The 14,180-nt window shown below is 45.9% G+C and overlaps 1 protein-coding gene across 2 annotated transcripts in view; it reads left to right on the top strand.

Moving 5' to 3' along the window:
* Mov10l1 (Mov10 like RISC complex RNA helicase 1) overlaps positions 1-14,180 on the top strand; it is a 68,515-nt gene that overhangs the window by 44,257 nt on the left and 10,078 nt on the right. For both annotated transcript variants that reach the window (XM_031352465.1, XM_031352472.1), the window contains exons 18-22: positions 19-165; positions 952-1,073; positions 2,971-3,070; positions 4,093-4,257; positions 5,963-6,136. In XM_031352465.1, coding sequence (XP_031208325.1) covers positions 19-165; positions 952-1,073; positions 2,971-3,070; positions 4,093-4,257; positions 5,963-6,136 — 708 coding nt within the window. The remainder of the gene's footprint in view (positions 1-18; positions 166-951; positions 1,074-2,970; positions 3,071-4,092; positions 4,258-5,962; positions 6,137-14,180) is intronic.

The following is a 14,180-nucleotide window of genomic DNA, read 5'->3' on the forward strand; positions in this document are numbered from 1 at the left end:
TCTAATTTCTTAATGAAGGTACATTATGCTTTGCCGGACAGTCGGATTTTGGTCTGCGCTCCTTCCAACAGTGCTGCTGACCTTGTGTGCTTGCGACTTCATGAGAGCAAGGTGCTGAAGCCAGCTGCCATGGTCCGGGTGAATGCCACCTGCAGATTTGAAGAGGTGAGCCCCAGGCATGGGGTGGGCACTGGAATCCTTCCGTGGAGAGTACCGAGTGGGTAGGTTTGAGCAGGAGGCAATAGCTGGGCAGACACCAAAAGATCATAAAAGTTGTATGGAAAGATTGCTCTGTCCTGTGATACAACTCAGCTATATGGTGTGCTCTCATCCTTGGATACTTTATTATATTCTCACCCTCTCTCTGAATTAACAGTACTTTTGTGGACATTCCTAGTTTGTTAAATTTTGATGCTATGCTTTCATTTAATTCTTCAAATGTATTCCAGTTCCTTTTCAGTTCTGTTTTACTGATTGATTACAGCTACCTCTTTTGGAAAATTATAGGATCCTGGTTTGCTTTTGAATAAAATATTGCTCAAAAAAGAAATTGTGACTAGAAAATATATTAATTATATTAAATATATTATTGTTTTCTGAGCAGCCGTAAAGGAGTATAGTGTAGTATAGTATAGTATAGTATAGTGTAGTGTAGTATAGTGTAGTGTAGTATAATATAGTGTAGTATAGTGTGGTGTGGTGTGGTGTAGTGTAGTGTAGTGTAGTATAGTGTAGTGTAGTGTAGTATAGTGTAGTGTAGTGTACTATAGTGTAGTATATTCTTGCCCGCAGAGTCTGTAAATGTGGACCATTTTAATTTAAGGTAATCATGAATGATTCATCATCACTGAGAAGTAGCAACAGAGCAAGATTACTTCGTAGAATTCCTCCCAGCCTTTTTGTTTTGTCCACTGTAAGGAAATGCTTCTAACTCTAACCTCTTTGCCCCAGACTATTATTGATGCCATCAAACCATACTGCAGAGATGGAGAAGATATCTGGAGAGCCTCACGCTTCAGGATAATAATCACTACATGTAGCAGTGCAGGACTGTTTTACCAAATAGGAGTGAGGTAAGCACCTGTCTTAGTCAGGGTTTCTATTCCTGCACAAACATCATGACCAAGAAGCAAGTTGGGGAGGAAAGGGTTTATTGCGCTTACACTTCCACATGGCTGTTGATCACCAGAGGAAGTCAGGACTGGAACTCAGGCAGGTCAGGAAGCAGGAGCTGATGCAGAGACCATGGAGAGATGTTTCTTACTGGCTTGCTTCCCCTGGCTTGCTCAGCCTGCTCTCTTATAGAGCCCAAGACCTCCAGCCCAGAGATGGCACCACCCACAAGGGGCCCTACCCCCTTGATCACTAGTTGAGAAAGTGCCCCACAGCTGGACTTCATGGAGGCACTTCCCCAACCGAAGCTCCCTTCTGTGATAACTCCAGCCTGTGTCAAGTTGACACACAAAACTAGCAGTACAGCACCAGATGTCATTTGGGGGACAGAGTCACCCAGGCAGTTTGCATCACATACATCAGAGGAGGTTGACCAGATGGAGATTGGGGAATGAAGTGTCAGTCACTGTGTAAGAGGGACGAGGCAGTGGGAGCATCTCTTCTGAGGAACAGGATTACTGATGAGACCCAAGAGACTCAGAGAGCTCAGCAGTGGACAAGCAAGCGGGCAACGTGTAAAGATCTGTGGAAAGAGAGCCTTGAGCACGTTTGCACAAGAAGGAAGCCTCAGAGTTGGCGCCTGGTAAGCGAGAATGGTGGAGGCAGGAGGAGAGGCCTAACTCCCAAGACTAGGATCAACGAGGGGCGGGCCACTTAGCAAAGAGCTGGGTTCTGTGAAGTTAGTCCTGGGTGGGGCAGCTCAGGTGCCCACTGGTGGTGGCTCCTCAAGAAGATGGAGAAGTGATGATACTGGGAGTTAAGCAGACTGTGGTGGTCTGAGGACCAGAGAGAGGTTCCCAGGGACATGTCCCAAGAGCAGAAGAGAAACTGAGGGAGGAAGCTTCACACTAGTGAACAAGGGAGCTGCGAGCATGTTTGGTAAGAAGAGGAGGTAGCACAGGGCAGGCAAAGGAAGAAGGGGAGAAGCAAGAGTCCCTGAGGGTGAGCCTACCCCAACTTCTGAGATCCTAGGACAGACAGCTCTGCAGCTAGGAGCAGAGTCACCGCCAGGTGTATCTGTAAGGATGACTACTCAGGCCCTCAGGTGCCTTGTTTTCTGGCCTGAGCTCTAGGCATCTGAGAACAGAGAGAGCCACGTGCAGATTGCAAATTATTTCATGGTCTTTACCTATTTTCTTTATTTTTAGAGTATGAATACAATCTATTTAACATTTTTATTTTATTTTGAATGTATGTAAGTATAAATAAAGGTGAGAAGACACCTTAAGGGACTTGGTTCCCTCCTTCCACCATATAGGACCCAGGGATGGAATTTAGGTCCTCAGGCTTAGTGGTGGGCACCTTACACTCTGAGCCATCTTGCTGGCCCCATAATGTCATTTTGATATGTATGAAATCATTAATGAGCCAGTCTACATTTTCTTATTCAGAGCAGCTACTATAAGGTACTCAAGAGCCACATGTGGCCAAGAGGCTGCTGGACTGGGAGGGTACAGGTCTAAGGGCAAGGGATATGAGGTGCCAGACCTCTAAGCTACCAGGAGGCTCTCGGGCTTTGTTCATACCCACCTTCCCACTGTCCCCTTCATGTCCTTCAGAATAGTACACATCCTGCTGCAGAATACCAACACTGATAGGGATTCATGTGAGTGTCCTAGCAGACCTGCAGCAGCTGTGACCCCCAGTCACATAGTAGTACCTATACCTTTTAGTCTTGTCTTCCCTGGAATGCTCCACTATGATCTGAACACCCCGGAACAGAGCTTTGCCAGTATATGTTAGGAAGCAGATGCTAAACAATATGATGGAATTACCATGAGACATTTTTGGCTCTAGAGTTGGATACTTCACACATGTGTTTGTGGACGAGGCAGGGCAGGCAAGTGAACCAGAATGCCTTATTCCTTTGGGACTGATTTCAGACATCAATGGCCAGGTAAGGCCTGTGTCTTAAGTGTGTTTCTCTCTTACTGTTTTCTCTTGGTGACGGTCACAGGCTTAGAGGGGTTAAGTAAAAGTACTAGGATCCCAAGACTCTGGGAGGTCACAAAGAGCCTTGCTTGTTATTATTTACTCATGTGTGAACAGAAGCTAAGAGCCATTGTAGACATGGGGACACACAAAGGACACATTGTCAGAGTCAACAGCTGAGGTATCTGGTTTGGGGGCTCCTCCCATGGTGGAGAGGAGAGGACCGGCCTCACGTCCTGTTGTAGTCTGACTGTCCTTCCCATTACGCTTCTTAGAGCTTCTCACTCAGACCCCTGGCCCCTCCAACTCTGTGTATTCCTGGCAGATCCCAAACTGAGCTTCTCTGATACTTTGTACAGTGACATGGATTATTATCTTAGAGAATGTTTCTCTCTGTACCCCAGCTGAGAGGTCACCTGGCATCCCTCCCTTCAATCACTAGGCTCTATGAAACAAGTACTCTTTGAAGAGCCTCCGGCGGGAAGAAGGACCTCTCTAACTAGAATACTTAAGAGAGTGGTCAGCATAGTGTCAGTGTGTGTGAGGCCTGGGGAAAAAGCCAAGGGTAGTTTCCTAGGATCAGGAACAGCAGAAAACTCCAGAACACAGGCTATATATCCCTGAGGCTTTCGCTCCATTGAGAAATAAACAGGAGGGGCACCTTGGCTGCTGTGCCAGGGCTGATAAAAACTGGCAGTCACTGCTTAGTGGAAGAGCCTGAGTCTCAAGTCATCTCCTCTCCCACTTCTCTGTCTAAGACATTGTCAATTCCAGCTGTGTTTGCCATGTTTTTCCTGCCTTTTTGCTCATTCCACATAACCAGAGTATACAAGCCACCCATCCCACCCCCGCTCCGCCTGCACAGGCCCACCCCCAAACCTATTCAGAGACAGACACCTGCCTGTCCATTCCCAAAGCTCTTCTACTGTTATGGCAAGAGAAGCCTGTCTGCTCCCCACTAATCCAGCATCCTTGTATATGCTGTAGATTGTGCTTGCTGGAGACCCCATGCAGCTTGGCCCAGTCATCAAGTCCAGGCTGGCTATGGCCTACGGGTTGAATGTGTCCATGTTGGAGAGGCTGATGTCCAGACCAGCATACCTGAGAGACGAAAATGCCTTTGGTGCTTGCGGTGCATACAACCCCCTGTTGGTGAGTTCCAGACTCTGCTTTGCCACAGATAGGAAAAGAGCAGAGATTCAGGAACAGACAGTGCTGAAGCCAGGCTGGCAGGGCCTCTGCCACACTGCTCTCACCCATCTCTCCTCACCTCCCCTCATGAGTCACGTATATGAGCTGAGACCTCTGCATGGGAGACCTGGAAGTGTCCCAACCACAAACACACACCCACTCCTTGCTCCCCTCACCTTATGAAGCATGCTCAGCAGTGATCCATAGACATCTGGGGAGTGGGGGGAAGCGGGACCCATGGCTTCCTCCACTTTCCAGACAACTCTTACAGCACTGTACCTGCTCTTCCTCTCTTGTAGGGGCTTTGGTTTGGATCAAAGGATGCCAGGCAGCTTTAATGCAGATTCTGGGGAAACTAGGAATTCAAGACAGTAAGAAGTTAAATCTGCCTTACTCCCATGAATGTAGGAAAACAGGAAATGGCATGTAACTTCATGTGAAGGAAGAGAAGGCCTGGCCCTGAGACATGTGGGGACTATTTCCTGTAGTCTGCTGCTCTAAGGTGTTCATGTGGTTGAGCACAGCTTCTGGGCATAAGTGAGAGGTCAAGGAAACCATCAGACTAGACACTGCGTGGGTAGAAAAGGAATGCACATAGGCCCCAAGAGGAGGTGCAACACAGCATCGGTTGGATCAGAGAGGACACCTGAGAACTGTGCAGCATATGAGATACATCCTCATCCATCTCCTGTGCACTTTGGGACATGCAGTTTCTTTGTTGAAAAAGAAATGGCTTCCCCTCTTTCCCTTGTTCTCTGTACTATTCTGAGCTGGTGTGACTCTTCACAGGGGGTCACGTTCTTATTTTTTGGAATAAAATGTAGTTATTGCTTTGAGGCTAGCAGGCATTTTGCCAGTATAATTGCTAATTATATGTCAGTTGCTCTAACAGAATTGCCTAGAGAACAGCTGTCAGGTATTTTCAGGGCAAAGGCTTTGGGCTCACCATTTGAGGAGATAATATGACGTGGCAGAGAAGGCATGATAGCATGAGGCATCTGTCATGAGGAAGCAGAGAAAGGCATGAATGCTGGTGCCCATCTGGCTTCCTCCATGTTCTTTTTTATTTAGTCCAGGAGTTCTGCCATGAGTCTGTGCCATCCCACATTCAGAGGCATCCCATCTTAATAAACCTCTTTAGAAACCTTCAGCAGTCACCTAGAGCTGTGTTTTCTCTGTGATGCCAAGTCTTCTCAAGTCGACAGTGACATTTGACCATCACAGCCAGGAACAAGCACAGAGGCTTGTGTTGAACCAACTTCCCGAGCAGTTGGAGGTGAACAGCATTTTCCTGATAATGGTGCCTGCCGTCCCCATAACCAAAGATATGCAGGGGCTGTTACAACAGCTCTTACTCTGTCTTCAGCACTAAGTTAGAGCTTTACAGGGCTTCATGTAAAGGCATGCACTCAGAGATACTCAACAGTCAGGACCAAGATGACTCACAAAAGAGGCCTTCATTCCTCTCTGAGGTTCAGAGTCATCTGAGGTCTGGCATCAGAGTGCAAGTCAATAGTGAGAACCAGGCAGGAGCAGGAGGCTTCCCCATGGAGTCAGCATTAAGGTGGTTAGTTTCAAATTTGCTTTGCAAGGACAACGGGCATAATGTGGACAGGAACCGTATGGCTTTGACTCTGTGTAGCCTATGCCTACCACTTCTCCACAGGTCACAAAGCTTGTGAAGAACTACAGGTCCCACTCGGCTCTGCTGGCACTGCCCTCACGCCTGTTCTACCATAGGGAACTTGAGGTCTGTGCTGATCCCAAAGTAGTGACTTCCCTGCTGGGCTGGGAGAAGCTCCCCAGAAAGGGCTTCCCTCTCATCTTCCACGGAGTGAGGGTAAGTCTGCCTTGACCACCAAGCACTTCTTTCATCAGGTGATAAAAGAAGGGAAGGGGAGAAGAAACAGTTTGGCTCAAGGACCATCCTATGTGATTCTCAATATTGTGTGTCCCCTGTCTGTACTACATTATTAGCCAAGCATTCCCTATGAGCCTGAGGGTGGGGAAGACAGGTGCTGGTCTCTCAAGTGTAAGGCAGCAAGAAGGGGCTGCTGCTGAGCTCTCCTGTCAGAGATTCTATGCAGAAAGGACTTAAGAGTGGATATTGTAGGCCAGCATCCTTTGATGCTTACATTAAAAAAATAATGGGTTCCAAGAGGAGAGGGGCCAGTATCCAAGAGCTCAAAGTATGAATTAGAAGTCTGGGGGGATGGGCTGGAGATGAGTCAGTGGTTAGGGTGTGTCTCACTCTTGCAGACCTCTGTTAAATTCCCAACACTCACATCAGGTGGCACCTGTAACTGCAGCTCTCCATCTGATGCCCTTAGCCTCCATGAGCACTTACATTACCATATGCACACAGCACACATAATGAAACATAAAGATAAATACAAATTAGAAAGGCTGAGATGTAAGGCACTGTCCAAACAGTGCTGGCCCCACCGTCAGGATCAGAATCTACTGATAGCCCACAAGAACCAGTCAGCCAGGCACTGAACCCCAGATCCAGAGGTCAGGAGGTGACATGGACAAGTCTCCTTCCTACAGGACCTCACAGAATAGGGTGTGGATGCTTACAAGGTAAAGTAAATGCAGGTATTCACTAAAAGCAGTTTGTGTTATGAATTTGGTTGTCAGAACCAGAGATGGAGTTTTACATTCATCCTCCCAAAAGGAAAGAACTGGAGTTAGGATCCAGCATTGGTGTCACACCCAGAAGGAAAGATGGTGTCAAACAGCCTGGTCTTCCAAGCATAGTGCTGCCTCAGTTTCTCCCTAAACCTTTAGAAAAAACGGTGTCTGGATCTGTAAGAAGTGTTTTTGAAGACCTGTGTGCTACTCTGGAGCACCCTCTCTAAGCCTGTTTGTCAGTGCTTCCCCAGGATTCCCCTCCTCAAGGCCTGGGGAGCTCTGTCCACCCTCAGAAGCCTCCAGTACATCAGGAAAGACACATGTCAGTTAGAGTGGAAGGGAAATGAGCCTTGTGAGGCATAACAGTGCTCCTGTACAGCCAAGGCAGAGAGCTTGACTTGAGCACATGAAGGTGTGCTCATAAATAGAAGTTAATTGTCTATGTGAGTTCTTCCCTAATTAGCCTGTATATTTATATTTAATATAGTCTAATTTTTAAAAAATCACCACAGGTGAGCCAGACAATGGTGTGCACACCTTTAATTCCAGCTCAGGAGGCAGAGGCAGACAAATTTCTGAGTTCAAGGCCAGCCTGATCTACAGAATGACTTTCAGGACAGCCAGGGCTACACAAAGAAGAAATCCTGACTTTAAAAACAAAAACAAAACAAAACAAAAATCAGTACAGGCTTTTTATGACAACAGTTTTACTGCCAGTTCAAAATGTTTTACAAAAGAAAATGACAATAACCCTAAATTCAATTTTTAATATTGCCAGAGAGAACTAGACAAAGGAATCATTAGACTTGGTACGTTACAAAACATACTAAAAGGTAAGGTAAATGAAATTTTCCAGGATGCATTTTATGTTAAATATGCAGCTTATTAGTAGAATACTTGCCTAGCATGTATAAGACCCTGGATTCAGTCTTCAGTACCACATAGACCAAATGTATAGGGTGTGTGTGTATGTGCACACATGTGTCATTGACAATAAAGGTACAAGTTGGTGGAATGTAGTCCAAAAATACCAGTGGATATAGGGGATTTTTTTCACACAGGATTTTACTATGTAGCTCTGACTACCTGGAACCCACTTTGTAGACTAGCCAGGCACTGGACACACAGAGGTCCACCTGCCTCTGCCTCCTGAGTGCTGGGATTAAAGACATGCACTACCATGTTCTACCTAATACAGAGGATTTAAGAGTCACTGGGAAACTGATGGAAATACAGATTTGATCACCAACAGGCTTGGGAGTACATGGCAGACTATAAGTTGTGCACGGAGACCAGGGGACACACATACTGGGAGTGGGGAGCAGTGCCTGTGGGCCAGGGCCTTTACTTGGCCCAGGGTGATATCTCACCAGTTTCTTTCTCGCGGGCAGGTGTTTGGTTGTATTGTGTTTTGGTTTGCTTTGTTCGCTTTTTGAGACAGAGTCTCGTGTACCAGGTTTGGCTTGAACTTGACATAGAACTCAGAATGACCTTCAACTTGTAGTCCCACTCTTTCTGCCTCCAAGTCCTAGGTCTGTATGCATGCACCACCATACCTGGTTTATCCAGTGCTGGAGGTCAAACCAAGAACTTCATGCATGTGTGGCAAGTGTTCTACATACTGAGTCACACCTCTGTCTTTGTAACAGTCTGGCCAGCCCAAGCTGACCTTGAACTCAAAATCCTTTCCCCTCAGTTTCCTTAGTGCTAGGATTCCATGTGGAAGCCCCACGCCTGGCTTCTCTGGACACTTGAAACTGGTGGGTGTGCATCGGGCAGGCAGAGTTCCAGGAGATCATACAGCAATGGGAGGTGGGCAGTCTAGCTTGTCTGCAGAGCCTGTGCATTGTGAGAGTCAGCAGGGCCAGCCATTCGGCAACATGAGAGCCACTCAGATTGCATTGAGCTGTGTCACAGGGAGACGGTCACCGGGAAGCGGCTGGGTAGGATGATCTGGATAGACCACTGGAAGAGCTGAAAAGAGAGTGAGACCTGGAAGCTGTCCAGGGCAGAGCCCTGATTCTGCTGTGAAAAAGTTCATCTTATATTCCAATGGACGTAGAGATGGTGGAGAATCATCAGAGATCACTGCAGTTTAGCCACATTTCAGTAGTTTCTAAGTGTTGAGTTATCTGCTAAGCTCTTTCTCAGGCCCTCAGAACATAAGGGGACAAGGCAGTATGTCTAGAACACAGTGTGATCCACACCCAGTTTGAGCAGAGAGGACCACCTCCCTGTGTGGATTGGCTGCAATGTTGCTGGCAGGCCTGGCCCTTGTTCACTGCTTCCTCTGCTCACAGGTGACAGAATGTCCTCGTGCCCACCTGTGCTTTGGATGGACCAAACAGAATTTGTCAGATGTTTTATGGCATGCTTAGGGTAGAACTAAACACCCTAGATTTTACAAAACAGGCCCAAAGGAAGCTGTGGTCTCTTTTCCACAAGGAATATGGAGAAACCATAGTGTGTATTATGCACAGGCCACATGAGCTATGCTGCTTTTTGCTTTAGTAGCAGCCCTGAGCAGGGACGGTATAGCACCCTAGGAACCTAAACCCTCTGTGGCACCATCCCTGTAGCAACTCCTCATCCTGTGGTGAACTAAGAAACCACACAGGCTGGCTGGCTCCCTCTCTTGCTCACTACTGCCAGCTGTTGTCTTCAGTCACTCCTTGCTACCCTAGTTTACTTAAGTTTTTAAGTTAAAACATTATTACATCATTTCTTCCCTTTCACCCCTCACCTATCTTTTCCATGCTCCCCCTTGCTTCCTCTCAAGTTCACGACCTCTTTTTCTTTTTATTGTTATATATATGTATAAATACATAAACATAGCCTGCTGAGCCAGTTTAGCTTTGCTTATATGTGTATGATTCCATGCTGATCACTTGGTATTGGATAACCAATTAGGGGGCTCATCCTGATTCTTCCACTGTCAGCAGTCCTTAAGTTGCTTGTAGTTCTCTCTCGAGGGTAGGGTTTAGTGAGGTTTCCTCTTCCACAAAAGCATGACTTCTGCTGACACGTCATAGGTCTTATCTAGACAGCCATTTGTTGAGTTACCTTGGACACAGCTTCCCTATCATTTCTAAAGGACATGATCCCACAGCAGACTTTCTGGTCCTCTGGCTCCTACAGTCTTTCCAGCCCTGTCTTCCACGATGTCTCCTGAGCTTTATGTGCATGAGTTGTGTTGTATATGTTCCTGTTAAGACTGGGCACTCCATGACCAGTAGCTGACTGAATTTTGAGCAGTTGAAGTCTGCTATAACTGTTGCTGCTGCAAAGGGAAGCCTCTCTGATGAGTGGTGAGAATATTGAGAATGTATTATGAATTATGCTGGTCTAGTAGGTTCTCCTCTGAGGGCCATGACCTCATTAGCCCTGGGAAGCTGGTGGGGTTCCCTTCTGTTAAACAGTCCGTTATTTAGACAGCTGTTGATTACCACCAAAATAGGAGTACCATTGTCACACCTTTAGGAATATCTCCCTTGGTGGTCATTGTGATTCATAGATGGCAGAACTGTGTAGGACTGTGGTTTCTTACCTCCTCTGGCAGGCATCCTATACAGCACCCTCTGCTACTGTGAAAGCTAGTCCTCAAGGAGGAGGTTTTCAGGGCAGATCCGGCCTGAGTCCTACAAGTCCTGTGTCCACAGTGTGTGTTGTCTTCAGCAGGAGGGGCTTACCTTCAACCTCTTGGAGGCAGCTGTGGGCAACAGAAATAGGCTGTGTTGTTTTGGGAGTCTGAAGTCCCCTGACCAACAATTCCTACTAGTATTTTTTTTTTTTTTTTGAACCTTTGTGCCTTCTGTTTTAATAAAGACACAGGTTCAGGCTGCTGTATCCCAGACCATCTGCTTCATCTCTTCATTTCTTCCCTATACCATACACTCTGTGTGTGTGTGTGTGTGTGAGAGAGAGAGAGAGAGAGAGAGAGAGAGAGAGAGATCTCATGACACAGAGCTCCTCTATAGTCAAAACTGACTTTGAATTTACATTCTCCTGCTCCACCTTCCAAATGTTTTGATTATAGACTTGAGCTACCATATCTGACAAAAAGTACTTTTCTTAAGGCCTAATTAACAGCCTAGGGTTTTTGGTTTTGTTTTGCTTTGGGTTTTTTGTTGTTGTTATTAGTTGGTTGGTTGCTTGCTTGCTTGCTTGCTTGCTTGCTTGGTATGTATCTCTTTGGATAGAGTATCCTTCTGTGGCTCTCTGGCTGGCCTGGAAAGAACTGACCTTGATCTCACCGAGCTATCGCTGTCTCCACCTCCCAGGTGCCATGACTAAAGTAGTCCACCACCAGGCCTGGCCCTCGTTTCTATTTTTTTTTTTTAAGATTTATTTATTATTATAAATAAGTACACTGTAGTTGTCTTCAGATGCACCAGAAGAGGGCATCAGATCTCATTACAGATGGTTGTGAGCCACCATGTGGTTGCTGGGATTTGAATTCAGGACCTTTGGAAGAGCAGACAGTGCTCTTAACCACTGAGCCATCTTACCAGCCCCCTCGTTTCTATTTTTGTTAGGACCTTTTGTTTGCTCGCGTTGGGTGCTGAGGGGTGGCTTTGAATTTCATTTTTATTCATTGTAGTTTGTTTGTTTGTTTGTTTGTTTGAGACAAGGTTTTCACCATGTAACTCTGGCTGGGCTTAACTCACTCTGTTAAGAGCAGGCTGGCCTCAAACTCACAAAGATCCATCTGCTTCTGTCTTCTGAGTACTCTGATTAAAGTGGTTTGCCTCCATGTCTAGCCATTCGTTGTATTTTATTTTAGGTTTTTCTTAAAATCAACTGGTGTCGTATTTAATCCAGTTTAGTCAAATCAGCTCACTCTTTGTTGGGTTTTATTTTTTTCTCTACCTTTATTTCTGTTGTTTCCACATTTTTCTTATTTTTGCTATTGGTTTTTTCCTCCTCAGCTTAAAAATTCTGAAGCCTAGTGTGGTGATACCGCCTTTAATCTCAGCACTCAGGAGGCAGAGACAGGAAGCTTTCTTATGAGTTCCAGGCCAGTCTGGTCTCCATAGTGAGACTTTGTCTTAAAAATAAAAATAAAAGTGGAGAGTTGGAAAGTTGACTCAGTAGGGTTTTTTTTTTGTTTTTGTTTTGTTTGTTTGTTTGTTTGTTTTTATGAGTACACTGTCACAGTCAGATCCCATTCCAGATGATTGTGAGCCACCATGTGGTTGCTGGGAATTGAACTCAGGACCTCTGGAAGAGCAGTCAGTGCTCTTAACTGCTGAGCCATCTCTCCAGCCCCTGGCTCATTGGTTTTAGAATATTTGTTCCTCTTGCAGGGGGTCTGAGTTTAATCCCAAACACCCACATGGCGGCTCACAGTCATCTGTAGCTCCAATTCCAAAATATCTGATAACTCTATATGACCTCAGAAGGCAGCAGGCACATATATGGTACACATATGTAAAATAATACCTTTTAAATTCTGCTGTGACCTTTTTACTTATTGATATTTAAGATTCTTTTTTTAAAAGATTTTATGTGTATGAAATCTGTACAGATAGCCGTGAGCCATCATGTCTGTGGCTGCTGGGAATTGAACTCAGGACCTCTGCCGGCCCTGCTTGCCGGCTCCTCTCGCTCTGGCGTAATTCACTGTAGCTGTCTTCAGACACACCAGAAGAGGGCATCAGATCTCATTACAGATGGTTGTGAGCCACCATGTGGTTGCTGGGATCCAAACTCAGGACCTTCGGAAGAGCAGGCAGTGCTCATACCCACTGAGCCATCTTGCCAGCCCGATATTTAAGATTCTTATAAGGTCATAAGTGACAAAAGGATAAATTATATATGTCTTAAAATACCATTCTGAAAGTAATTATTCTAGCTTGGGCTGGAGAAGATGGCCCAGCAGTTAAGAGCAGTCACTGTTCTTCCAGAGGATCTCGGTTCAATTCCCAGCACCCACATGGCCTCTTGCTACTGCCTGTAACTCCAGTTCCAGGATCTGACACCCTCACACCAATGAAATAAAATTAGGTAATTTTTTTTTTTTAAAACTTAGTATAGCTTTGTCTGGTGTTATTTCTGTTATGTTTTACTCACTAAATAGTAGCCCAGCTGACTTCACACTCAGATCAAGTGATGGGGTCACAGGTGTGCGTCGTCATACCAGCTTTGCTGTAAGGTCATGGTGAGATGCAAACTTCACTGTGCTAGCCATTTTTAAGTGTGAAGTTCAATACTGTTAAGTGTATTCCTATTTTCTTAGCCAACAATCTCTAGAACCTTTCCATCTTGCAAAACTGAAACTCTGTCCCTACAAATCTTACTTTCCCACGTGCCAGGATTAAGCATGTGTGGGATTAAAGATACATGCCACCATGCCCAGCTGAAGCTGGCTGCTTTACTTAGGCTGGGTGGCCTGTTACCTCCCAGGAGCCTGCTGTCTCTGCCCCTAATGCTAAGATTGCCGGTAGGCACTGCTGTGCATTCAGCTTTTACTCCAGTGCTGCTTCAGAGATGCTGCTCGGGTTCTCGGCCCACATTACCTGGTTTTGTTGGAGGAGGGTTGTCATTGAGTTCTGAGAGCTCTATGTGTTTTGGCTATGTGCCTTACCTTATTTGCAAGTATTCTGTTTTGTGTTATCTTTTTGCTCTGTTGGGTATGTCCTTTGAGATGGAAAGCATTAGTGTAGGACTGGAGCGATGGCCCAGTGGGTAGGATTACTTCCTGCTCTTGTGAAGGACTGCAATGTGGTTCCCAGCATATATATTAGGCATTTCACAGCAACCTGCCACGCCAGGCCTCCATGGGCACCTACACATATATGCTCATATATACAGACAAATAAAAATAAATATTTTTTTAAAAGCCACAACTTTAGTTTGAGGGCTGGAGAGATGGTTCAGAGGTTTAAGAGCAGTGGCTGCTCTTCTAGAGGACCTGGGTTTGATTTCCAGCATCCACATGGCAGCTTATAACAATCTGTAACCCCAGCCCCCCTCTGTACTCCAAGGGCACCAGACACAGACATGGTACACATGCATACATGCAGGCAAAACACAGACATGGCACACATGCATATATGCAGGTAAAACACAGACATGGCACACATGCATACATGCAGGCAAAACACAGACATGGCACACATGCATACATGCAGGCAAAACACAGACATAAAATAAAAGTAAATACCTTTTAAAAACATTATTTTAGCTGGGCAGTGATGGCGCACGCCTTTAATCCCAGCACTTGGGAGGCAGAGGCAGGCAGATTTCTG

Source organism: Mastomys coucha, unplaced genomic scaffold (assembly GCF_008632895.1).
Source record: "Mastomys coucha isolate ucsf_1 unplaced genomic scaffold, UCSF_Mcou_1 pScaffold11, whole genome shotgun sequence".
In the NCBI taxonomy this organism is placed as follows: Eukaryota; Metazoa; Chordata; class Mammalia; order Rodentia; family Muridae; genus Mastomys; species Mastomys coucha.